The sequence below is a fragment of the Pseudonaja textilis genome, chromosome 2, assembly GCF_049901715.1.
Source record: "Pseudonaja textilis isolate UNSWEBS1 chromosome 2, rPseTex1.2, whole genome shotgun sequence".
NCBI lineage: Eukaryota > Metazoa > Chordata > Lepidosauria > Squamata > Elapidae > Pseudonaja > Pseudonaja textilis.
In genome coordinates this window covers 5,540,988-5,564,452 of record NC_141991.1, presented here as the reverse complement: position 1 = coordinate 5,564,452, position 23,465 = coordinate 5,540,988, and the positions used below count along the sequence as shown (strand labels likewise).

General features: G+C 47.1%; 1 protein-coding gene and 1 pseudogene across 2 annotated transcripts; one reads left to right on the top strand and one right to left on the bottom strand.

Annotated features, from left to right (window-relative positions):
• Positions 1-65: 65 nt before the first annotated feature.
• On the bottom strand, positions 66-6,257 carry LOC148126603 (uncharacterized). Its single transcript, XM_087928333.1, has 2 exons — positions 5,973-6,257; positions 66-3,982 (listed from the first exon to the last, which is right to left on the bottom strand). The coding sequence occupies exon 2, from the start codon at positions 3,890-3,892 to the stop codon at positions 2,573-2,575; it is 1,320 nt and encodes a 439-aa protein (XP_087784459.1). The 5' UTR covers positions 3,893-3,982; positions 5,973-6,257; the 3' UTR covers positions 66-2,572.
• A 2,268-nt stretch (positions 6,258-8,525) lies between these two features.
• Positions 8,526-22,321, top strand: LOC148126602 (uncharacterized; annotated as a pseudogene). Its single transcript, XR_015741378.1, has 5 exons — positions 8,526-8,721; positions 12,149-13,701; positions 17,984-18,033; positions 19,426-19,556; positions 20,147-22,321. The product of XR_015741378.1 is annotated as an uncharacterized LOC148126602 (transcript).
• Positions 22,322-23,465: the final 1,144 nt, after the last annotated feature.

Sequence of the window (23,465 nt, the reverse complement as noted above, 5' to 3'; positions counted from 1 at the left end):
CAGGCAGGCAAAATATGTGAGATAAACGTTTTTTGTAGCTTACACTCAGTAAAACAGATACACTGTGCTAGTTAAATAGTTTATTCCAGTAAGAGTTATAGCATAGTCAAAAACAGTCCATATATCATTCACTAGTTCAGTCTGTCCAGGGATTATTCAGTTGCAAATTCCAGTGTCGAAAAAGAGGTCAGTAAACTTACAAATATCAATCCAGTAATATATCTCCTTGCAGTAGAGATATGCAGAAGTCAAAACTCCTCTCTTCCTTCAGCAACTCAGCAGTAGGGAAAACACGCAGTTAGCAAACCATCAATCCATCAAACCAGTAATTGTCAGTGAATCGTCAGCAATCAATCAGGTTCTCTTGCTCCCTCTTATGGGAGTTTCACACCGCACCCAAAATTACATGCTTTGCAGTTTAAAGTGACACACACTTAAACTTACTATCATAGTTTATATATATTATTTTACCCAAACTACGTTAGGTAACCTTGTTATTCCTAACAAGGACTTCCAGAGATCTCGGGGAAAGTCAATATTTTGCAATGTTCCATGTATTTATCCAATGATCCCCTTTTGCAATTGCTCTAAGGTTTATCAAGATTTCATTGCAGGAAGTCCTCAACTTACAGCAAGTGTTGAGGGCCCATAAAACAATTCTGGCCATTGTAAAATGTCCTCACCTACCCCCTCCACATTATCTGACCACCACACCGTGAGCACTTGGCTGGCTTTTACAACCAGATTTGCTTTATAGACTCCTTGTTGCTTAATGACTACAAAAAAATGTCGTAAAAGGTGATTGGTCATATGGACGCCAGAACGTAGAATTGTACAAACTTGTGACCAGGAATCCGTTTCTAGCTGTGATTGTAGGTTAAGGACTAAGTGTGCTCTGCCAAAAAGGATCTCCACTCTATCCCCAACACTTGTCACTTTTTTCTTTTCTTTTTCACTCTGGAGAGTGACCAGCGCTCCTGCTTTCTGAGCCAAATTCATGCACTTTTGCTTGATTGTTTCTGATGCCTTTTTAGATTTGATTTACGATGAAAAGGTTTCTCTCACTCTGCACCCTTGTAAGGCCACCCTCTTGTGTGATTTTGGGTGTGCCTGTGAAATGCTGAAGGGGGGGTTGAAATACTTCTCACACTCTGAACATTTCTGTGGTTTTCCTCCATTGTGGATTCTCTGATTATCGCAAGAGTAGTTTTTTCCAGAAAAACGTTTATTGCACCAAGGCAAAGAATGAGTTAAGCAGCAACCTTCGCCTCCTATTCCTCAACTGCGGTCCCGGGGCTGCTGCACCAGGAAGCAACTTCTGGAGCGAGGGTAGGTCCCACAGGCCTAGCGCCGCGTCCTTGGTGCTGGAGGGGAGCCCCTCCTGTGTGGGGTCTGGGGGAGCCATGGGATCCGAGGTTCTCTCCAGTGTCAGGCGGACAGCTGGACCTGTTGAGCGTCTGCCTGCCCTTTTCCACCCTGGGAATACAGAGGAGGTCCATCAGGAAGCCCCGCCCCTTCCCCTCATTTTCCTCCCCCCACCAAGGGTGGATCTTCCTGGGACCGATAATTCCCCATTTCTCCTCTAGGGGGCATCTTCCGGTAGCCTCTTGAGATGGGTTTCCAGCCCCTCCTCTGAGAAGCGTGGCTCCCTCCTCTAGTAGCTGCCGGGAACCATGGGCCCTGGACTCCCTGACGGCCTTCCTCCTCTACCTCCTCCCCGCAGCCTATTTCCTGATCCAGGGGAGCACTGAGAGCCACTTTCTCACCCCACTTTGGCTGCCCAGGAGGGCACAATCTAACTGCCATCTTGGCCGCTCTAATCCGCCCATCTCCTAAAAAAGGCCCCCTTGGTTATTTTGAACAATGCTTTTATTAAGGATTCTATGCACAGAAAGAAAATTAGTACAAATAACGTGAATATATGAAAAAACACAACAAAAAAAGGAAAAAAAATCCCTCCAGAAAAGATAATAGGAAAAAAACACTTTACCTTCTCATCCTCAGCCAGTAGATTCAACATCAAAACTTTACCACATTCATCCTTCACCCCATTTTCTCCCTCTTAGTTTTCAGTTCTCCTCATGGATCAACATCATCTAGTAAAAATTAAGAGAAATACCTGGTTTTGACTTACGACTGAAGGAACCTATGACCGGAAATCCATTCCAAGTTGGGGTCCCAAGTCCAGGACTTCCTGTGCTCTGCAAAACATTATATCTACTCCCCACATACTTTTAACTCTCTGGTGTAACCACTCTGATAAGTTACAAATGCGACTATGCGAGTAAGATATTCTCACAATTCCAACATTTACATCCTTTTGCCTCATTGTGTATTCCCTGATGTTATCTGAGGTTCCTTCAGTAGGAAAAACATTTTCCTCAAACCAAACAATTGTATGATTTCCTTCTGTCACTGTGCGAAGTTCCTGTCAAATATTAAGATGTGAATGTCAGGAAAAAAATGGTTTCCCAACATTGTTCACAAGTGAAGAGATTTATCTCTGCTATGGACTTTCTGGTGCTTTTCTAGCTTTCATTTACTATGAAAAGGTTTCTCACACTCTGTAAGGCTACTCTCCTGCGTGATTTTGCGTGTGCATGCGAAGGGTTGAAGGATGGGCAAAACATTTCCCACACTCCTGGCATTTATATGGTTTCTCTCCAGTGTGGATTCGCTGATGCATCACAAGAGAATCTCTCCGAGCAAAACAATGATCGCACTCTGAGCATTTGTGAGGTTTCTCTCCTGTATGGATTCGGCTGTGACTTAGAAGGGAAGAAGAATGAGCAAATGCTCTCCCACAGTCCAAACATTTATAATCTTTTTCCCCTGTGTGAATTTTCACATGAGATTTAAGGGCCGATGAGGTGGTATAAAATCTTCCACAGTAGTTGCATTGATGGGGTTTCTCCCCTGTGTGGGTTTTATGATGATTGGAAAGGCCTCCCTTGCGTCCAAAGCATTTTCCACATTCCTCGCATTTGTATGGCTTCTCTCCTGTGTGGAGCCTTTGATGGCTTCCAAGGTGTTGTTTTTGGGAAAAGCATTTCCCACACTCCTCACATTTGTAGGGTTTCTCTCCTGTGTGGATTCTCTGATGAATCTGAACATGGGCTGGCGTAAGAAAACATTTCCCACACTCCCCGCATCTATGGGGCAGCTCCCCTTTGTGCCATTTCTGGTGTCTCCGAAGTTCAGAAGAATCCACAAATCGTTTCTCACATTCTGGACATTCATAGGGTCTCTCTCCGGTGTGGCGTTTCTGATGTCGCAGCAGGATTGATTTTGTGGAAAAATATTTTCCGCATTTGAGGCACTTTTCGTTTTTCCCCCCTGTGTGTGTTTTATTATGATTACGAAGACCTGAACTCTGGGTGAAACATTTTCCACAGTCAAAGCATTTGTAAGATTTGATTCCTGCATGCGTCTTCCCATGGGACCAAAGCTGTGCATTCTGAGGAAACCTCTTCCCACATTCCCAACACTTGTAAGGTTTCTCCCCAGTATGGATTCTCTCATGGATTCTGAGAGTGCCTTTTTTAAGGAAAGATTTCCCGCATTCCAGACATTGATGTTGTTTCTCTCCAGTGTGGATTTTCCGATGTGTACGAAGACTCGACTTTTGACTAAAGCATAACTCACATTCCTCACATTTATAGGGTTTTAGTGTTGGGGGGCTGCTGAGATCTTTGGAGTTTTTCCCAGAGAAAGATTCCTCACCCTCCAAACCTTCACTGGGTCCACTTCCCACATGGACCTTCCTGTGGGTCAAAAGGAGGGACCTGCGAGCAAAGGATTTCCCACACTCTGGGCATTCCTGGGTTCTTTTGAGCGTTTTTGGAGTGCTGCTTTCGTCTGACGGGGGATCCAAGCGCTTCCCATGCTTCATGCTTTCCCTTGGGTGCTGCCTTGGGCTGAATTTTTACTATCGCTTGTTAGTTGTCTTGAAGGTAAATCTTCGGTCATAATTCTTTTCCTGCTGATGGAACAAAAAAGAAGATGAGAACATTATTTCCTTTTGAGAAATAATGGGGGCAGTTATCCCCATTTAAATCATGAGTCTAGAGCCAAACTTCCAAAACTTGAAAAGGATTTATTGGGAGTTAAGATGTCTGGCACTGCCTGGGTGTAGCCGACTCTGAGACACATCATTCATTGCCACCCTTGAGTCTGATTTTCCCCCACCCCCTGAGTGTATCATAATTCATATTCTCCAACAGGACACATCCATAGCCCAGAGTCATCAATCATAGTCTTCAGTTAGAATTTTGCGTGGCAGAAATTTCAGTCACCTCAAAACTATATTTGAAATCTCTTTATGGAATGCACTCTCCAAGCTGCCACACTGCTGTTTCCAACCCTTTTCCCCCTCTCCCTTTTTGTTGACAACTCTAAAAAGAACATAGAAATATTTTATGAGTTGACAGCAAAATGCTGACATTTGTAATCTGCTCAGAGAGTGCTGTAAAGCCCTATGTATGTAAGTCTAACTGCTATTGAGGGGCGGGATTGTACCAGTTTGCACCTATTTGCTAGAACCTGTTGTTAACATTCTAAGCAGTTCAGAGAACCGGTTGTTAGAAGAAAATTACTGGCCTAATCCTGTAAGGAAGGCAGGAAGGAAACATTCTGGTGTTGCTTACAGAAACTGCCTCTCTGTTAACCCTTATTACATTTTTGGCAGGACTAGACTTCCTGTCTCAGGAATGTCTCTGGAGTTTTCTTCCCCCTCCTTTGCTGGTACTTTGCTTGTATGGAGTGACCATTCAAAGTTACAATGGCACTGAAAAAAGTGACTTATGACCATTTTTCACATGTTGCAGCATCCCCACAGTCATGAGAGGCCAGGCGAGGAGATGTGTGCCTCGATGGGAGTGATATTGAGCTGGGCACACCCAGCCAATAATATGACCACCAAGGCATGTCCACTCAGTCACATGACCACCAAGGCATGTCTACTACCTAAGCCATGCCCATAGAACCAGATGTTAAAAATTTGAATCCTACCCCTGGTGCTATTACTATTGTTGATAACACCAGCAACAGTGAGGGCAGAATTGCAGTTCTTCAGCAAAGCGGTCATGTGATTTGTAGTAATGAAAATGCAGAAATTCAACTGCCCCCCCACAATTTTTTACCAACACCACCCCCCAACCACAAATTAGGTTGAGGTCTGGAGGAAATACTGCCCTTACTTTCCTCTCCTCTCCGCAAACCAAGCATTCTGCCTCCCCCTGGTTCATGGCAGCCCCTCACCGAGAGGAAAACATCCGGTTGCCTCAAAACCGCCTTAAAACCTTCGCTTTGCAGAACATCCACCATGAAGGGCCACATCCCAGCCCCTTCTGGGCAAAACAAGGAAAATGTTGATTTTTTTACAGATTCTACCAAGCCTTTATGATCAGAAGCAGAGTAAAGATCAGAACAAAGGATTTCATTGTTCTTCTTTTAAATTGAGCTCAGAGAAAAAGGGTCTCTTGTGGGTTTAAGACAACATGAGCTCAACGCATTTAATTTAAAGCTTTCCTTTCCCCAAACTCTCCCCTCCCCATTGCAAAGAGGTCAGTCTGGGTTTAAGAGGACATTACAAACCACAACAAACGTTTTAAAGCTCCGTTTACTCCAATTTTTCCCAACTGCACGTGCGGGATCTGGATGCTCAGAGACTTCGTGCTTTGACCGACCACAGAGAGAACTTCTGAAGGAACTTGCCAAAAAGCTCCTCCCTGGATCCCTCCCGGGGAGCCTTGGCCGGGCGAGGAGGTGGCAGATCCAGCCCGGGGACGGAGCCCCCTTTGCCCCCCTGGAGGGGAAGGGAGGGAGCCGCTCCCTGCAGGCGACGCCAGAGCCGGATCTCCCCGAGGAAAGCCCGGCAAGCGCAAGAGCGGGATCCCTACCTGCCTTCCTCCTGGCGGGGAGGAGGAGGAGGAGGAGGGGCGGCCTGGAGGCCGGAGGGAGAGCAGCCTCACCTGCCACGAGCGGCACCCAGCAGCCTCTCCCGAGGGATCCAGCGCCGATCCTCCAAGGAAGAAGCGGGAATCGCGGAGGAAAATGGCGATCCAGAAAGCGGGAGGAGGGGGCGAGGTTTGGGGCGGCCTCTCGGATTCGGCCCCCGCCTCCTCTTCCTCCCCCTCCGCCCCACCCCTCTGATCTCCCCCCTCCCCCAGCCGGGATCACGTGCTCCGAAGCTGCCTCCGAAGGTCGCCGGTGTGGAGGGTTCCTCTGCCCATGGGAAGAGCGCCTCTCCCTGCAGGCTGGAAGCGGGGTTTCCTAATCCCCAGAGACCCCAAGACAGGAAAGAGGAAGATTTTGGGGAGGAACCTGGATCTCCTCCTTGTTCCCATAGAGGCAACGCCATACAAGAGGAAAATTAAAATGACCTGCTCGGGAGGCCATTAAAATGAGGCATTGCCCCATTCCGAAGAGGTCTGTAAGGGGCATGCATTAGTGCACAAACGTGCCTACCATCCCTGTCCTATTGTCCCTATTTATTTGTACCTGTTTCCCTGTATCCTTCCTCATGTTTATGCTTATAACTATTATCCTGTAAGCGGAAGACAAATCAAATAAATAAATAAAATACAAGAAGGAAAACAAGCCAGCCAAGCCACTGCAAAATGGAAATGGTTTCTTATTTTTATTTATTGCTATCCGCCTTTACTATTTTTACAAATAACTCCAGGCAGTGAAGATAGTCCTCACTTCTTCCTTTGCCTATTTGCCTCACAACAACCCTGTTATGCCGAGAGAGGGACTGGCCCAATGTCAACCAGCTGAATTTCATGGCAGAGGCGGGACTGGAATCCATGGCCTCAGGCTTTCTAACACAGGGCCTTATAACCACTAGGCCGTACTGGAGGTCCTGGGTATGGAATGGGAATGGTCCTCTTTTAAGATGGGTGGACTTCAGCTCCCAGAATTGTGTTTTGCAAGACAGGTGGACACAGTCAAATTTAGTGCCTTTATACAATGATCCCCTTTTGCAAATGCCCCCAAGGTTTATCGGTGGTTTATTCCAGGTAGTCCTCAACTTATGGCATAGAGGTTTCCCAACAGGTGACTAGTGAGGTGGCTGGTTTCTATATTTTATAATAAATAAATATAAACCAATAACTACAGCTGGACTTTCAACCTTAAGTGAGTCTCTGCACATTATGGACCTGAGTCGTGAATACCTTGTGGGGGTGGGGTCCATTGTAGCTCCAAAATGGTCACAGGTTGAGGACAGCCTGCAGTGACCCTCCAGGGCTGCCTTTGCCCTCCAGCTGTGCCGGATGAGCCCTTGGCTGAAAGGGGGGAACTGACCCAAACTCAGCCTCTCTCACCTGAGCTGAGAAAGGAAGACGGCAGAGACCCCCACAGGAGGGGCCATGAACAATGAAGCCCCCTTTGTTGGCAGGAGGGGCTGAATCCTCACAGGGGCCCATGGTAGGAGAGAGGAATTGGCAGCATGAAATGGCAGAACGGCCCCTTTTCCCTATTTCCAGTTGACCTTCCGTGTATCCCAGGACTGGACCTTCTTCCCAAGGAGCCTTAAATCCATGGAGAGGAAGAGCCTCCATCTGACTTGACGGGCATCTGAGTACCAGGTATCTGGAACAGGGTGGCAGGGAAGATGCCAGAAGCCTCCCTGAAGTAGCCAATAGGAGCCAGTCAAATCCCAGCTTCTGAGCCCACAAGCAACAATATCACAAAGGACGTTTTTTCAATAATAAATTTTATTAAGTTTTCAAATTTTAAAAACATAAAACTTCATACATTGTTACCAACCTCGAGACATCTTTCCTAATGTAGGAAGTTAGCACCCACCCCTTTCCTAGAAAAATGAAATATCCTGGGAAATATTAAAAAGGCAGAATATTTCCCTTAAAAAGTGTAGAGAAACTCAGAAGCAGAAGCTCACCCCCACCATTGTTAATGGGTGGGCTATTAAGGCCCGGGGCCAGAATACTTTACATAACATAGATCTCCAGGAAAAACTATAGAAATTGCCAAAAGCCTCATCATCCAGCAAGGCTCAACCAAGCCTGGGACTCAGGACAGCCTACAGAGTTGCCCCTGCATGGTCCCATGGGAGTCTCACAACCAATCAGAATACAAGCTTCAATTCAAATCCCAACAGAGGTTATAAAACCCAGGAATTCTCAGCAAATCAGTCCTCCTTTCTCTTTTCCTTCACCTTGGAGCATGGGATCATCCTTCTTTGGAGCTTCAAGCCATGTGACCCTGCTGTTCACCATTAAACCATCTTTCCAAACAGCCTCCATGTTTCCAGTGTCTTTTTCCCCACTTGGAACTGAACTCAGAAGGAGTTTTCTTCCAAGACTAGGATATTTCATTTTTCTAGGAGAGGGGTGAGTGCTAACTTACAACAGTATAAGGGCAATAAATTTAACTGTGTCCGCCTGTCTTGCAAAACACAACTCTGGGAGCTGAAGTCCACCCATCTTAAGAGAGGACCAAGGGAGGGGCGCTCTTCCCATGGGCAGAGGAACCCTCCACACCGGCGGCCTTCGGAGAAGCTTCCGAGCACGTGATCCCGGCTGGGGGAGGAAGAGGAGGCGGGGCTGCGAGGCGGGGGCCGAGCCCGAGAGAAAGCCGCCCCCGCCTCTCCCCTCCCCCTCGTGGATCTCCATTTTCCTCCGCGGCTCCCGCTTCTTCCTTGGAGGATCGGCGCTGGATCCCTCGGGAGAGGCTGCTGGGTCCCCCGCAGAGCAGGTGGGGCTGCTCTCCCTCCGCCCTCCAGGCAGGAGATCTTCCCCCCTCCATGCCAGGAGGAAGGGAGCTGCAGCGGATCCCGCTCTTCGGCTTGCCGGGCTTTCCTCGGGGGAGATCCGGCTCCGGCGTCGCCTGCAGGGAGCGGATCCCTCCCTTCCATCCAGGGGGGCAAAGGGGGCTCCCTCCCCGGGCTGGATCTGCCCCCTCCTCGCCCTGCCAAGGCTCCCCGGGGGGGCTCGGTGGGGGGGGGGGAACCGGGAAGGAGCTTCGGGTCAGTTGCTTTCAGAAGGTCTCTCTGTGGTCCGCTTGAACAGGAAGTCTCTGAGCATCCAGATCCCGCACCTGCAGTTGGGAAAAAATGGAGTAAACGGAGCTTTAAAACCTTTGTTGTGGTTTGTAACGCAGACTGGCCTCATTGCAATCGGTAGGGGAGAGTTTGAGGGAAAGGAAATTATTTGAATTGAATTCATGGTGTCTTAAACCCACAAGAGATCCTTTTTCTTTGACCTCAATTTAAAAGGAGAACAATGAAATCCTTTGTTCTGATCTTTACTCTGCTTCTGATCATAAACGCTTGGTAGAATCTGTAAAAAAAATCAACATTTTCCTTGTTTTACCCAGAAGGAGCTGGGATGTGGCCCTTTATGGTGCATCTTTTACAAAGCGAAGGTTTTGTGGAGGTTTTGAAGCAACCTAATCCTTTCCTCTGTTTCCTTGCTTTTCTAATAGATAGAATAGAATTATTACTCCAGTGTGATTGGATACCCAAGGAATTTGTCTTTGGTGGAAATGCTCTCAGGGTACATAAAAGAAACATTAGTCAAGAATCATCAGGTACAACACTTAATGATAGTCATAAGGTATAATAAGCAATCAAATCATCAACAGTCCAGATAAGGATACAAGCGACAAAGTTACAGTCATACAGTCACCAGTGGGAGGGGATGGGTGATAAGGAGTGGTGGGAAGATTAACAGTAATAGTAGTGTACACTTTGTAAATAGTTGGACAGTGTTGAGGGAAGTTTTTGTTTAGCAGAGTGATGGCGTTTGGGAAAAAACTGTTCTTGTGTCTAGTGCTCTATAGTGTCATTTTGAGGGAAGGAGTTGAAACAGTTCATTTCTGGGATGTGAGGGGTCTGTAAATATTTTCACAGCCGCCTTTTTGACTTTGCAGTATACAGGTCCTAGGTTGAGGGCAGGTTGGTAGTAATCGTTTTTTCTGCAGCCCTAATTACTCTGAAGTCTTTGTCTGTCCTGTTGGGTTGCAGAACCAAACCAGACAGTTATAGAGGTGCAGATGACAGACTCAATAATTCCCCTGTAGACCTGGATCAGCAGCTCCTTGGGCAGTTTGAGATTTCTGAGTTGACGAAGAAAGAACATTCTTTGTTGTGCTTTTTTGATGACAATTTTGATGTGAGGTGTCCATTTTAGGTCATGTGATATAGAACCTAGAAATTTGAAGGTCTCTACTGTTCATACTGTGTTGTTGTCTACTATTGTAAGAGGTGGTAGCATGGGAGGGTTTCTTCTAAAGTCTACCACCATTTCTACGGTTTTCAATGTGTTCAGTTCCAGACTGTTCCAGTCACACCACGAGGCAAGTTGTACAATCTCTCGTCTGTGTGCGGATTCGTCATTGTCTCGAATGAGACCAATCACTCTTGTATCAATTGCAAACTTCAGTATTTTAACAGAGGGATCCTTTGAGATGCAATCATTGGGACATGGAGAAGTGGAGAGAGCACACAGCCTGTGTTAATTGAACAGGTATCAGATGTGATTCTGCCTAGCTTCACCTGCTGCTTCCTGTCTGTTAGGAAGTTTATGATCCAATTACAAGTGTGTTCAGGTACCGCTAATTGGTTTAATTTAGTTAGAAGAGTGTCTGGAATGATGGTATTGAATGCTGAACTGAAGTCTACAAAGAGGACCTTTGCATAGGTTTTTGGAGATTCAAGGTGTTGTAGGATGTAATGCAGAGCCATGTTAACAGCATCATCATTTATTTGCTATGTATGCAAACTGCATGGGATCTAACAGCAGATCCATGATGGTTTTCAGGTGAGACAACACTAACCTTTCAAAGATTGTCCTAACTACAGATGTTAGAGCAACAGGTCTGTAGTCATTCCATTCCTTGATGAAGGGCTTCTTTGGCACTGGGATGATGGTAGAGCGTTTGAAGCAGGAAGGAACATAGCACATCTCTAGTGATCTCTTGAAGATTCGAGTGAAGATGGGGGCCAATTGGTCAGCACAGACTTTTAAGCAAGAAGGAGTTATCTTGTCTGGCCCTGGTGCTTTTCCTGGCTTCTGTCTGTGTAATAAATCTTGCACTTCTTTTTCTGTGATCCCCAGAGGTTGTAAACCCAATGGGTTGGGGCCAGTTGTAGGAGGCTTGGCTGTTGTTGGTGTGTTTCAGATGGGGGTTGTGGAGATAGGTGGCTGTAGTTTCCTTTCAAACCTGCAGTAACACACATTCAGGTCATCTGATAGTTGTCGATTTCCTTCTGCCTGGGAAGGAGGTTTGCTGTAGCCTGTGAGGGGCTGCCATGAACCAGGAGGACGTAGAATGCGGAGGTGGGAACGAAAGTAAAGGGGAGGACACTGCTTAAGGTCAGTAAGCCGGCATCCCACTTCATTCCAAACTCTGCTTGGACCTCTTGCCTGACCCTCCTTGGTTATGGGGTGGGGGAATGGGAGGAGATCGGTTCTTTTCACACATGCTCTGCCCCATCTGATCTAAATCTTGATTAAATTGTGGTTTGGAAGATAAGCATTTTTCATCAGGATCTGAGGTTTTGTCTTCCGAGCTTTCTGACTTGTGCTGGAGCCATTCTCACGGAACTTCTCTCTATGAGAGTGTGTCCTGTTCTGTGTGTGGTGTGGTTGTGTGCGAAGACCACACACACACAACAGGACACACACTCTGCTAGAGAGAAGTTCCCTGAAGATGGGCTCCAGCACGAGTCCGAAAGCTTGGAAGACAAAAACTCGGATCCCGGTGACCGACTCAGATTGGATCCTGCAGCTTCATCCTGGGAAACACAAAGTCTATTTGCCTTCATTTCTTTCTTGTCCGAGTTTGACAAAACGGCAATGCAGTGAAACTTTTTGCCTTGACTTTTGTGTTTCCTGCAGGCAGTCCTCGACTTACGACTACAACTGGGCTGCAAACTCCTTTCCTGAGGAAAGTGGTCATTACGTGAGGCATCCCATGACCGCTTTGCTGAAGAACTGCAATTCTGCCCTCACTGTTGCGGTTGTTATTAGCAATAGCGATAGCACTTCGACTTAGATACATAGGGCTTTACAGCACTCTCTGAGCAGATTAGAAATATCAGCATCTTCCCTTCAACCATTTTGTGATTTTCTGTGTTTCTCGGAAGGAAATAATGTCCTCCTCTTTTTTGTTCTGCCAGCAGGAAAACAACTATGACCGAAGATTTACCTTCAAGACAACTAACAAGCGGTAGTAGAAGTTCAGCCCCAGGCAGCAGCCAAGGGAAAGCATGAAGCGTGGGAAACGCTTGGATCCCCCGCCAGACGAAAGCAGCACTCCAAGAACGCTCAAAAGAACCCATGAATGCTCAGAGTGCGGGAAATCCTTTGCTCGCAGGTCCCTCCTTTTGACCCACAGGAAGGTCCATGTGGGAAGTGGACCCAGTGAAGGTTTGGAGGGTGAGAAATCTTTCTCTGGGAAAAACTCCAAAGATCTCAGAAGCCTCCCAACACTAAAACCCTATAAATGTGAGGAATGTGAGTTATGCTTTAGTCAAAAGTCGAGCCTTCTTACACATCAGAAAATCCACACTGGAGAGAAACCTTATGAATGTCCAGAATGTGGGATTTTTTTCCGTGCAAAAACCACTCTCAGAAACCACGAGAGGATTCACACAGGGGAGAAACCTTACAAGTGTTGGCAGTGCGGGAAGAGCTTTTCTCGGAACTCAAATCTTTGGTCCCATGTGAAAACTCATATGGGAATAAAATCTTACAAATGCTTTGAGTGTGGAAAATGTTTCACCAAGAGTTCAACTCTTCGGAGTCATGAGAAGACACATGCAGGATTAAAACCTTACAGATGCTTTGAGTGTGGAAAATGTTTCACCCAGAGTTCAGGTCTTCAGAGTCATCAGAAAACGCACAGAGGGGAGAAAAATGAAAAGTGCCTCGAATGCGGGAAATGTTTTACCATGAAATCAACTCTGGTGGTACATCAGAGACGTCACACTGGAGAGAGACCCTATGAGTGCCCAGAATGTGAGAAACGATTTGTGAATTTTTCTGAACTTCGGAATCACCAGAATTGGCACAAAGGGGAGCTGCCCCATAGATGTGGGGAGTGTGGGAAAAGTTTTCTTACGCCAACCCATGTTCAGATTCATCAGAGAATCCACACGGGGGAGAAGCCCTACAAATGTGGGGATTGTGGGAGATGCTTTTCCCAAAAGCAACATCTTGGAAGCCATCAGAGGCGCCACACAGGTGAGAAGCCATACAGTTGTGTAGAGTGTGGAAAATGCTTTGTGGACAAGAAAGGTCTTTGGAGTCATCATAAAACCCACACAGGGGAGAGGCCACATCAATGCATCGACTGTGGAAGATTTTATAGTACCTCATCAGCCCTTAGAAGTCATATGAAAATTCACACAGGGGAAAAAAACTACAAATGTTTGGACTGTGGGAGAACATTTGCTCATTCAGGTTCCTTAAGAAGTCACAGCCGAATCCATACAGGGGAGAAACCTCACAAATGCTCAGAGTGTGACAAATGTTTTTCTCGGAAAGATTCTCTTGTGAATCATCAGCGAATCCACACTGGAGAGAAACCATATAAATGCGTAGAGTGCGGGAGATGTTATGTCCATCCTTCAACCCTTCGTATGCACATGCGAAGTCACGCAGGAGAGTAGCCTTACAAGTGCACAGAGTGTGAGAAACTTTTTCATGGTAAATCAAAGCTAGAAAAACCGTAAAACCCATCGCAGAGATAAATCTCTTCAGCTGTGAACAAGGTTGGGAACCCTTTTTTTCTCCAACATTCACATTTTAATGTTTACCAGAAATTTCATACAGTGACAGAAGTGAAGTCCTGCAATTGTTCGGTTTGAGTAAAACGTTTTTCCTACGGAAGTAAAGGAGCCTTGAATAACATCAGGGAGTGCGCAATGAGGCAAAAGGATGTAAATTTGGGGAGTGTGAGAATATTTTGCTTGCAAAGTCGCATTAGTAGCTTATCAGATTGATTACGCAAGAATATGTGGGGAATAGATCAAATGTTTTGCAGAGCACAGGAAGTCCTTGACTTGTGACCACAACTTGGAATGGATTTCTGGTCATAGGTTCCTTTAGTCATAAGTCAAGGAATCGGGTATTTCTCTTAATTTTTACTAGATTTTGTTGATCCATGAGGAGAACTGAAAATTTAGAGAGGAGAAAATGGGGTGTAAGTTGGAATGAATGTGGTTGTTTATTTTGTGATAAAGTTTTGATGTTGAATCTGCTGGCTGAGAATGAGGAGCAAAAGTTTCTGTTTCCTGCTATCTTTTTTTGAGGGATTTTTCTCCTTTTTTTCATTATCTCTTCATATATTTCAGATATTTGTACTAGTTTTCTTTCTGTGCATCTAATCCTTAATAAAAGTATTGTTCGAAATAACCTAGGGGGCCTTTTTTCAGGAGACGGACTGGGCGGCTCAAAGCAGACAAGATGGCAGTCAGATTGGGCTGAGTCAGTGGCTCTTGGGGCTCCCCTGGACCAGGAAATGGGCTGCGGGGAGGAAGGAGAGGAGGAAGGCCATCAGGGAGTCCGTGGCCCATGGTTCCCAGCAGTTCTTAGATGAGGGAGCCATGTTTCTCAGAGGAGGGGGGGAAACCTGTCGCAAGAGGCTGTCATAAGATGCCCCCTAGAGGAGAGATGCGGAACTGTCCCAGCAGGATCCACCCTGGGGGAGGAAAATGAGGGGAAGGGGCGGGGCTTCCTGATGGACCTCCTTCATCTTCCCAGGGTGGAAAAGGGCAGGCAGACGCTCAACAGGTCCTGACGCTCTGGAGGGAACCTTGGATTCCTTCGGGCGGGCACCCAGACCCCACACAGGAGGGGCTCCCCTCCAGCAACAGGGACGCTGCGCTAGGCCTGAGGGACAGACCCTCCCTCCAGAAGCTGCTTCCTGGTGCAGCAGCCCCGGGACCGCAGTTGAGGAATGGCAAGCGAAGGTCTCCCCTTCGGGACTCAGCTGGTCCTGGGTTCAAATCCTTATGCTGCCACCCTCATCTTTGAGCATGGGAGCCTCCTGTGGCCTGGCTGAAGTCCTGCTTTGAGTGAGGGTCCTGCAGAGGCAGTTCGGATGATCTCCCTGGGAGGGGTCTTGACTGCAGGGGGGGTGTCTCAGGGTCCTGAGGAGGAGGATTCCCTGGTTATACCGAACTTTTCTCCTCTCAGATGAAATCCTCCTCTCCGCCTTTGGGGGTTCAGCTCTCTTCTCTGTCTCCTGCAGCCCCCCAAGTCCATCTGGAAGGGAGGGTCAGCATAAGTGACTTAGCAGAGTCCTTACACAAAAGTGCTTTAAGTATCTAGGGAGTGTATATATAATGTTTTGCCGTGTATAGGTAATTCTTGACTTTATGACCAGAACTGGGAATGCATTTCCGGTGATAAATTGTTCCATTCGTAAGTCAAGGCATTCAGGTATTTTGTAGATTCTTGAAAGGTCAGAGAGCATCAAAGACCCCGCAGTTCAACACTGAGCTACAAATAAACTATTCTGGAGCTGTGGTCCTAGATCCTTGTCCAGCATCTTTGGCGTGATGCCCATAGAGAACAATATGTCAGCCTTCCGAATAATGCACCCATTGAAAGCAGAACTCTGAGACAGGTAGATTCCTCAAAGGACATGTTTATTGGATACGCCGTATTGGCACAGCCGGTGAAAACCAACTCTAAAAGTTCCTGCGGCATTCACCTAATTAAAAAGTGAAAGTTCCCCCTTCCAGATGTCAGCGGTCACATTGTCCACTAAAAGTGCTGGCAAGTTGCTTGGTCACTCCTCCCCTCTTTCCACAGCCACCTGTTCATCTGACCTTGGTTCCCACAAAAAGACTTTTTTAACAGTTTATATATTTTCACTTTACATACATAAGTGTTCGGTGAACAGCGTATTGTCCGGATCGCTCTATTTATATATATATTAATACTTTCCCCACTCCTAATTTCTACCTCTACTACCCAACCATCTATAAAACGAATCCCATGTTTGAAAAAACTCTGCATCTTTTTTGTTTTATTTTTAGTGTCAGTCTGTCCATTTCTGCACACTCCAATTTTTTAAAAATCACTCTTTAGGTATTTCCTCAATTTTCCAGTGCTTTGTAACAACAATTTTTGCTGCTGTAATATGTAATATTAAATATAGGTTCCCTTTATCATATTTTTTCCAGTGTTATGCTTAGCAAGAATATTTCTGGCTTAAAATCTGTATGTTTCTTTACCATTTTTTCTAATCAAATATGTATTTTTGTTCAATATTTCTTTGCTTTTTCTCATGTCCACCACATATATGTCCCCAGTGTCTGGTTACATTTCCAGCATCTGGCAGACGTGCTTTTAAATATGTTTGCTAATCTGGTCAGTGGTAAATGCCACCTATAAAACATTTCATATCAATTTTCATTTTATGTAGTTGCCATTGTCAATTTACAGTTTCTTTCCCAGAGTGTTGGCTCCTTGCCTAGTTCTATAGGGTACCCAAAATTATGTGTCCCCCAGTGGCTCCTGGTACCCAGATGCCCGTCAAGTCAGATGGAGGCTCCTTGGGAAGAAGGTCCAGTCCTGGGATACACGGAAATTCAACTGGAAACAGGGAAAAGGGGCCGTTCTGCCATTTGATGCTGCCAATTCCTCTATCCCCCCATGGGCCCCTGTGAGCATTCAGCCCCTCCTGCCAACAAAGGGGGCTTCATTGTTCGTGGCCCCTCCTGTGGGGGTCTCTGCCGTCTTCCCTTCCCAGCTCAGGCCCTGGAGGGTCCTTGCAGGCCGTCCTCAACCTGTAACCATTTCGGAGTTACTATGGACCTCACCCACAGAAGGTATTCACGACCCGGATCCATAATGCACCGAGACTCACTTAAGGTTGAAAGTCGAGGACCAGCTGTAGTTATTGGTTTATATTCATTGATTATCAAATGAAGAAACCAGCCACCTCACAAGTCACCTTATTTGCCCTGTTGGGAAAACTCTATGCCATAAGTTGAGGACTACATGGAATAAACCACTGATAAACTTTGGGGCATTTACAAAAGGGGATTAGTGCAATAAAAGGCAATATATTTGACTGTCCACCTGTCTTGCAAAACACAACTTTGGTTGCTGAATTCCACCCATCTTAAAAGAGGACCATCCCCAATCTACACCCAGGACTTCCAGTATGGCTTAGTGGTTAAGGCCCTGCCTTAGAAAGCCTGAGGCCATGGGTTCCAGTCCTGCCTTGGCCATGAAAGCCATCTGGGAGACTTTGGGCCAGTTCCTCTCTCAGCATAACTCTCCCCACAGGGTTGTTGTGAGGCAAAGGAAGAAGTGTGGGCCATCTTCACTGCCTGGAGTTATTTATAAAAATAATCAAGGCGGATAGCAATAAATAAAAATAAGAAACCATTTCCATTTTGCAGTGGCTTGGCTGGCTTGTTTTCCCTCTTGTATTTATTTTATTTATTTTATTTGTCTTCCGCTTACCGGATAATAGTTATAAGCATAAACATGAGGAAGGATACAGGGAAACAGGTACAAATAAATAGGGACAATAGGACAGGGATGGTAGGCACGTTTGTGCACTAATGCATGCCCCTTACAGACCTCTTCGGAATGGGGTAATGCCTCATTTTAATGGCCTCCCGAGGAGGTCATTTTAATTTTCCTCTCGTATGGCGTTGCCTCTATGGGAACAAGGAGGAGATCCAGGTTCCTCCCCAAAACCTTCCTCTTTCCTGTCTTGGGGTCTCTGGGGATTAGGAAACCCCGCTTCCAGCCTGCAGGGAGAGGCGCTCTTCCCATGGGCAGAGGAACCCTTCACACCGGCGACCTTCGGAGGCAGCTTCGGAGCACGTGATCCCGGCTGGGGGAGGGGGGAGATCAGAGGGGTGGGGCGGAGGGGGAGGAAGAGGAGGCGGGGGCCGAATCCGAGAGGCCGCCCCAAACCTCGCCCCCTCCTCCCGCTTTCTGGATCGCCATTTTCCTCCGCGATTCCCGCTTCTTCCTTGGAGGATCGGCGCTGGATCCCTCGGGAGAGGCTCCTGGGTGCAGCTCGTGGCAGGTGAGGCTGCTCTCCCTCCGGCCTCCAGGCCGCCCCTCCTCCTCCTCCTCCCCGCCAGGAGGAAGGCAGGTAGGGATCCCGCTCTTGCGCTTGCCGGGCTTTCCTCGGGGAGATCCGGGTCTGGCGTCGCCTGCATGGAGCGGATCCCTCCCTTCCCTCCAGGGGGGCAAGGGGGGCTCCGTCCCCGGGCTGGATCTGCTCCCTCCTCGCCCGGCCAAGGCTCCCCGGGAGGGATCCAGGAAGGAGATTCGGGTCAGTTGGTTTCAGAAGGTCTCTCTTTGGTCCGCTCGAACAGGAAGTCTCTGAGCATCCATATCCCGCACCTGCACTTGGGGAAAAAAATGGAGTAAACGGAGCTTTAAAACCTTTGTTGTGGTTTGTAACGCAGACTGGCCTCATTGCAATCGGTAGGGGAGAGTTTGGGGGAAAGGAAATTATTTGAATTGAATTGAATTGTGTTCATGTTGTTTTAAACCCACAAGAGATCCTTTTTCTCTGAGCTCAGTTTAAAAGGAGAACAATGAAATCCTTTGTTCTGATCTTCATTCTGCTTCTGAATGTAAAAGCTCGGTAGAATCTGAAATAAAATCAATGTTTTCCTTGTTTTGCCCAGAAGGGGCTGGGATGTGGTCCTTCGTGGTGGATGTTTTACAAAGCAAAGGTTTTGAGGAGGTTTTGAGGCAAGCGGATGGTTTCCTCTGCTTCCTTTTCCGTGAGTGGCTGCCATGGACCAGGGGGAGGCAGAATGCTTGGTTCGGGGGAGATGAAAGTAAGGGTGGTATCTCCTCCAGATGCTGCTCCAAGGTCAGCCGGCATCCCACTTCATTCCAAACTGGGCTTGGACCTCTTTGGTTGTGGGATGGGGGAAGGGGAAGAGATAGGCGCTTTTCACAGATGCTTTGCCCCATCTGGTCCCTCTCCTGTCTACCATTGAGTTTTCCTACTCACAACTACGCATCGGTCCCTGTTGGACTTCATCCTGCTGGTTCTTTCCATTTGGGATGATCTAAATCTTAATTAAATTGTGGTTTGGAAGAGAAGCATTTTTCATCAGGATCCGAGGTTTTGTCTTCCGAGCTTTCCGACTCGTGCTGGAGCCATTCTCACGGAACTTCTCTCTATGAGAGTGTGTCCTGTTCTGTGTGTGGTGTGGTGGTGTGTGTAGACCACACACGCACAACAGCACACACACTCTGCTAGAGAGAAGTTCCCTGAAGATGGGCTGCAGCACAAGTCTGAAAGCTCAGAAGACAAAACCTCGGATCCCGGTGACCGACTCACTTTGGATCCTAGGATACATAAAGTATATTTGCCTTCATTTCTTTCTTGTCTTTATTTCACAAAGCAGCAATGCAGTGAAACTTTTTACCTTGACTTTTGTATTTCCTATAGGCCCGTGTTACCGAACCTGTGACATGCATGCCGGAAGTGGCACACTGAGCCATCTCTGCCGGCACGCGAGAGCTCAGCTGGAAGAGCCCTACTGCGCATGTGCACCCATTGCAGCTGCCCGACAGCTCATTGTCAGATATCTGGCGCCCATGTGGGGAGGGCGGGGTTGTGCAGGAGACACATGCGCATGCGCAGAGTGGCACAACGTACGAGGGTCATGCAGGCTTGCTCAGTGGATGGAAGGCAGGGATGATCGTGCGCGCATGCGCAGGAGGTGGGGGGGCAACTTCATCGCCTTCTGGGTTGTGGCATGTGGCTGTAGGAGCGCCCGCGCAATTATCGGCACAGGAGCTGAAAAAGGTTAGCCACCACTGCTATAGGCAGTCCTCTACTTACGACTACAACTGGGCTGCAAACTCCTTTCCTGAGGAAAGTGGTCATTACGTGAGGCATCCCATGACCGCTTTGCTGAAGAACTCCAATTCTGCCCTCACTGTTGCGGTTGTTATTAGCAATAGCGATAGCCCTTCGACTTAGATACATAAGGCTTTACAGCACTCTCTGAGCAGATTAGAAATATCAGTATCTTGCCTTCAACCATTTTGTGATTTTCTGTGTTTCTCCAAAGGAAATAATGTTACCTCTTTTTTTTTTGTTCCATCAGCAGGAAAACAACTATGACCGAAGATTTACCTTCAAGACAACTAACAAGAGATAGTAGAAGTTCAGCCCAAGGCAGCAGCCAAGGGAAAGCATGAAGCGTGGGAAACGCTTGGATCCCCCGTCAGATGGAAGCAGCACTCCAAGAACGCCCAAAAGAACCCATGAATGCTCAGAGTGTGGGAAATCCTTTGCTCGCAGGTCCCTCCTTTTGACCCACAGGAAGGTCCATATGGGAAGTGGATCCAGTGAAGGTTTGGAGGGTGAGAAATCCAACTCTGGGAAAAGCTCCAAAGATCCCAGAAGCCCCCCAACACTAAAACCCTATAAATGTGAGGAATGTGATTCATGCTTTAGTAAGAAGTCACACCTTCGTACACATCAGAAAATCCACACTGGAGAGAAACCTTATGAATGTCTGGAATGTGGGACATTTTTCCGTCAAAAAGCCACCCTCAGAAACCACGAGAGGATTCACACAGGGGAGAAACCTTACAAGTGTTGGGAATGTGGGAAGACCTTTTCTCAGAACTCAGGTCTTTGGATCCATGGAAAGACTCATGTGGGAATAAAATCTTACAAATGCTTTGAGTGTGGAAAATGTTTCACCCAGGGTTCAGCTCTTCGGAGTCATGAGAAGATTCATGCAGGAATAAAACCTTACAAGTGCTTTGAGTGTGGAAAATGTTTCACCTATAGTTCATCTCTTCGGAGCCATCAGAAAACGCACAGAGGGGAGAAAAACGAAAAGTGCCTCGAATGTGGGAAATGTTTTACCTTGAGATCAACCCTCATGGTACATCAGAGACGTCACACTGGAAACAAACCCTATGAATGCCCAGAATGTGAGAAACGATTTGTGAATTCTTCTGAACTTCGGAATCACCAGAATTGGCACAAAGGGGAGCTGCCCCATAGCTGTGGGGAGTGTGGGAAAAGTTTTATTACGCCAGCCCATGTTCAGATTCATCAGAGAATCCACACGGGGGAGAAGCCCTACAAATGTGAAGAGTGTGGGAAATGCTTTTCCCAAAAACAACACCTTGGATGCCATCAGAGGCTCCACACAGGAGAGAAGCCATACAAATGCATGGAATGTGGAAATTGTTTTGTAAGCAGAAGAAACCTTCGGAGCCATCATAAAACCCACACAGGGGAGAAGCCACATCAATGCATCGACTGTGGAAGATTTTATAGTACCTCATCAGCCCTTAGAAGTCATGTGAAAATTCACACAGGAGAAAAAAACTACAAATGTTTGGACTGTGGGAGAACATTTGCTCATTCAGGTTCCTTAAGAAGTCACAGCCGAATCCATACAGGGGAGAAACCTCACAAATGTTCAAAGTGCAGTCAGTGTTTTGCTCGGAAAGATACTCTTGTGATTCATCAACGAATCCACACTGGAGAAAAACCATATAAATGCCAGGAATGTGGGAAATGCTTTGCCCATCCTTCAACCCTTCGCATGCACACACGAAATCACGCAGGAGAGTAGCCTTACAAGTGCACTAAGTGAGAAACATTTTCCTAGTAAATGAAAGCTAGAAAAGCACCAGAAAGTCCATAGCAGACATAAATCTCTTCAGCTGTGAATAATGTTGGAAAGCCTTTTTTTTGTCCAACATTCACATTTTAATGTTTACCAGGAATTTTGCACAGTGACAGAAGGAAATCGTACAATTGTTTGGTTTGAGTAAAATGTTTTTCCTACTGAAGGAACCTCAAATAACATCAGGGAGTACACAATGAGGCAAAAAGGGTGTAAATGTTGGAATTGTGAGAATATCTTACTTGCAAAGTTGCATTAGTAAGATGATTACAAAAAAAGAGTTATAAGTATGTCTGGAGTACATACAATGTTTTGCAGAGTACAGGAAGTGCTGGACTTGGGACTACAAGTTGGAATGGATTTCTTTGATAAGTTCCTTCAGTCCTAAGTCAAGGACTGAAGGAACTTATCAAAGTCTCTTAAATTTTACTAGATTTTGTTGATCCATGAGGAGAACTGAAAAGTTAGAGAGGAGAAAATGGGGTGAAGAGTGGAATGAACGTGGTTGTTTATTTAATGATAAAGTTCTGATGTTGAATCTGCTCGCTGAGGATGAGGAGGAAAAGCTTCTTTTTCCTATTACCTTTTTGGAGGATTCCCCCCCCCTTAATTTTCATTGTCTTTTTCATATATTCACTTTCTTTCTATGCATTTAATCCTTAATAAAAGCATTGTTCAAAATAACCAAAGAGGCCTTTTTCAGGAGATGGGCTGGGCGGGTCAAAGCAGACAAGATGGCGGTTAGATTGTGCCATCCTGGGCAGCCAAAGTGGGCTGAGTAAGTGGCTCTTGGGCCTCCCCTGGATGAGGAAACAGGCTGCAAAGAGGAAAAGGAGGAGGAAGCTCGGGAATCCAGGCCCCATGGTTCCCAGCAGTTATTAGAGGAGGAAGCCATGTTTCTCAGAGGCGGGGCAGGCAACCTGTTGCAAGAGGCTACCGGAAGATGCCACCTAGAGGTGGAATGGGGAACTTTCTGTGCAGAAGGTGGACTTGGCTGCCCTCCAAAGAGCCTAGCATGTCTCTCTCCAGATGCAGACGGACGTCTCCTCCTGATGGGTTTGTCCTTTGTGACACAACACAAATCCTTTCTCCCCGTCCCCCCAGTCAGTCAGAACCGGAGAAGCTTCTTGGATCAGAAGTGAAATGTTTTCAAAGGAAAAAAAATACCTCCAAAAGTCCAGTTTGCCCCAGGAGCACTGAGGGCCCCTCCCAGCCCAGCTCCTGCCCAGGTGAGCCCCCTCCTTACTGGGGGTCTCCTTTCCCCCCTTCGCTTCCAGGGATCTGGGCCAGAGCCCCCACCAGCAGCATGGGGGGGGGGAAATCCCAGCAGAGCTCATGGATGCTGCCTCATAAGCGGCCCCCAAAGAAAGAGAGGAGAAAGACCCAGATGCTCCCCACCCTCAATGTTCTCCTAGCTGTTTTCCTTGGGAAATGGTCTTTTCCCGCTTGAGCCCATATAATATATTCCTTGGTGACATAGTGGCTGATTTGCTCAGAAGCTGGGATCTGCCCGGCTCCTATTGGCTCCTTCAGGGGGGCTTCTGGCATCTTCCCTCCCCCTGTGAGCCCCTTGATCCGGGGACCCCTGGTTCCCCAGAAGTGGATCCCACTGTAGCACAAGGAATGAGGAGCCCCTGACTGGAGGGGGGGGGGCTGAGTTCTTCCTCTGGGGGTTAGGATCCCCCCCTCTTCCCCAGCTCCAGAAACGCCAGGCTCCTTAAAGTCAATCTGGGGGAACAGCTCAGGGTGGAACTTGGGGGGGCGTCCTTGGTGGTCTCTGAGCTTCGGGGTTTCCCCTGCAGACGTCTCACTGCCTAACTGGGCAACA

Bases quoted from the DNA above. Each gene is read 5' to 3' on its own strand.
- LOC148126603 (XM_087928333.1), bottom strand. From the start codon at position 3,892: ATGAAGCATGGGAAGCGCTTGGATCCCCCGTCAGACGAAAGCAGCACT.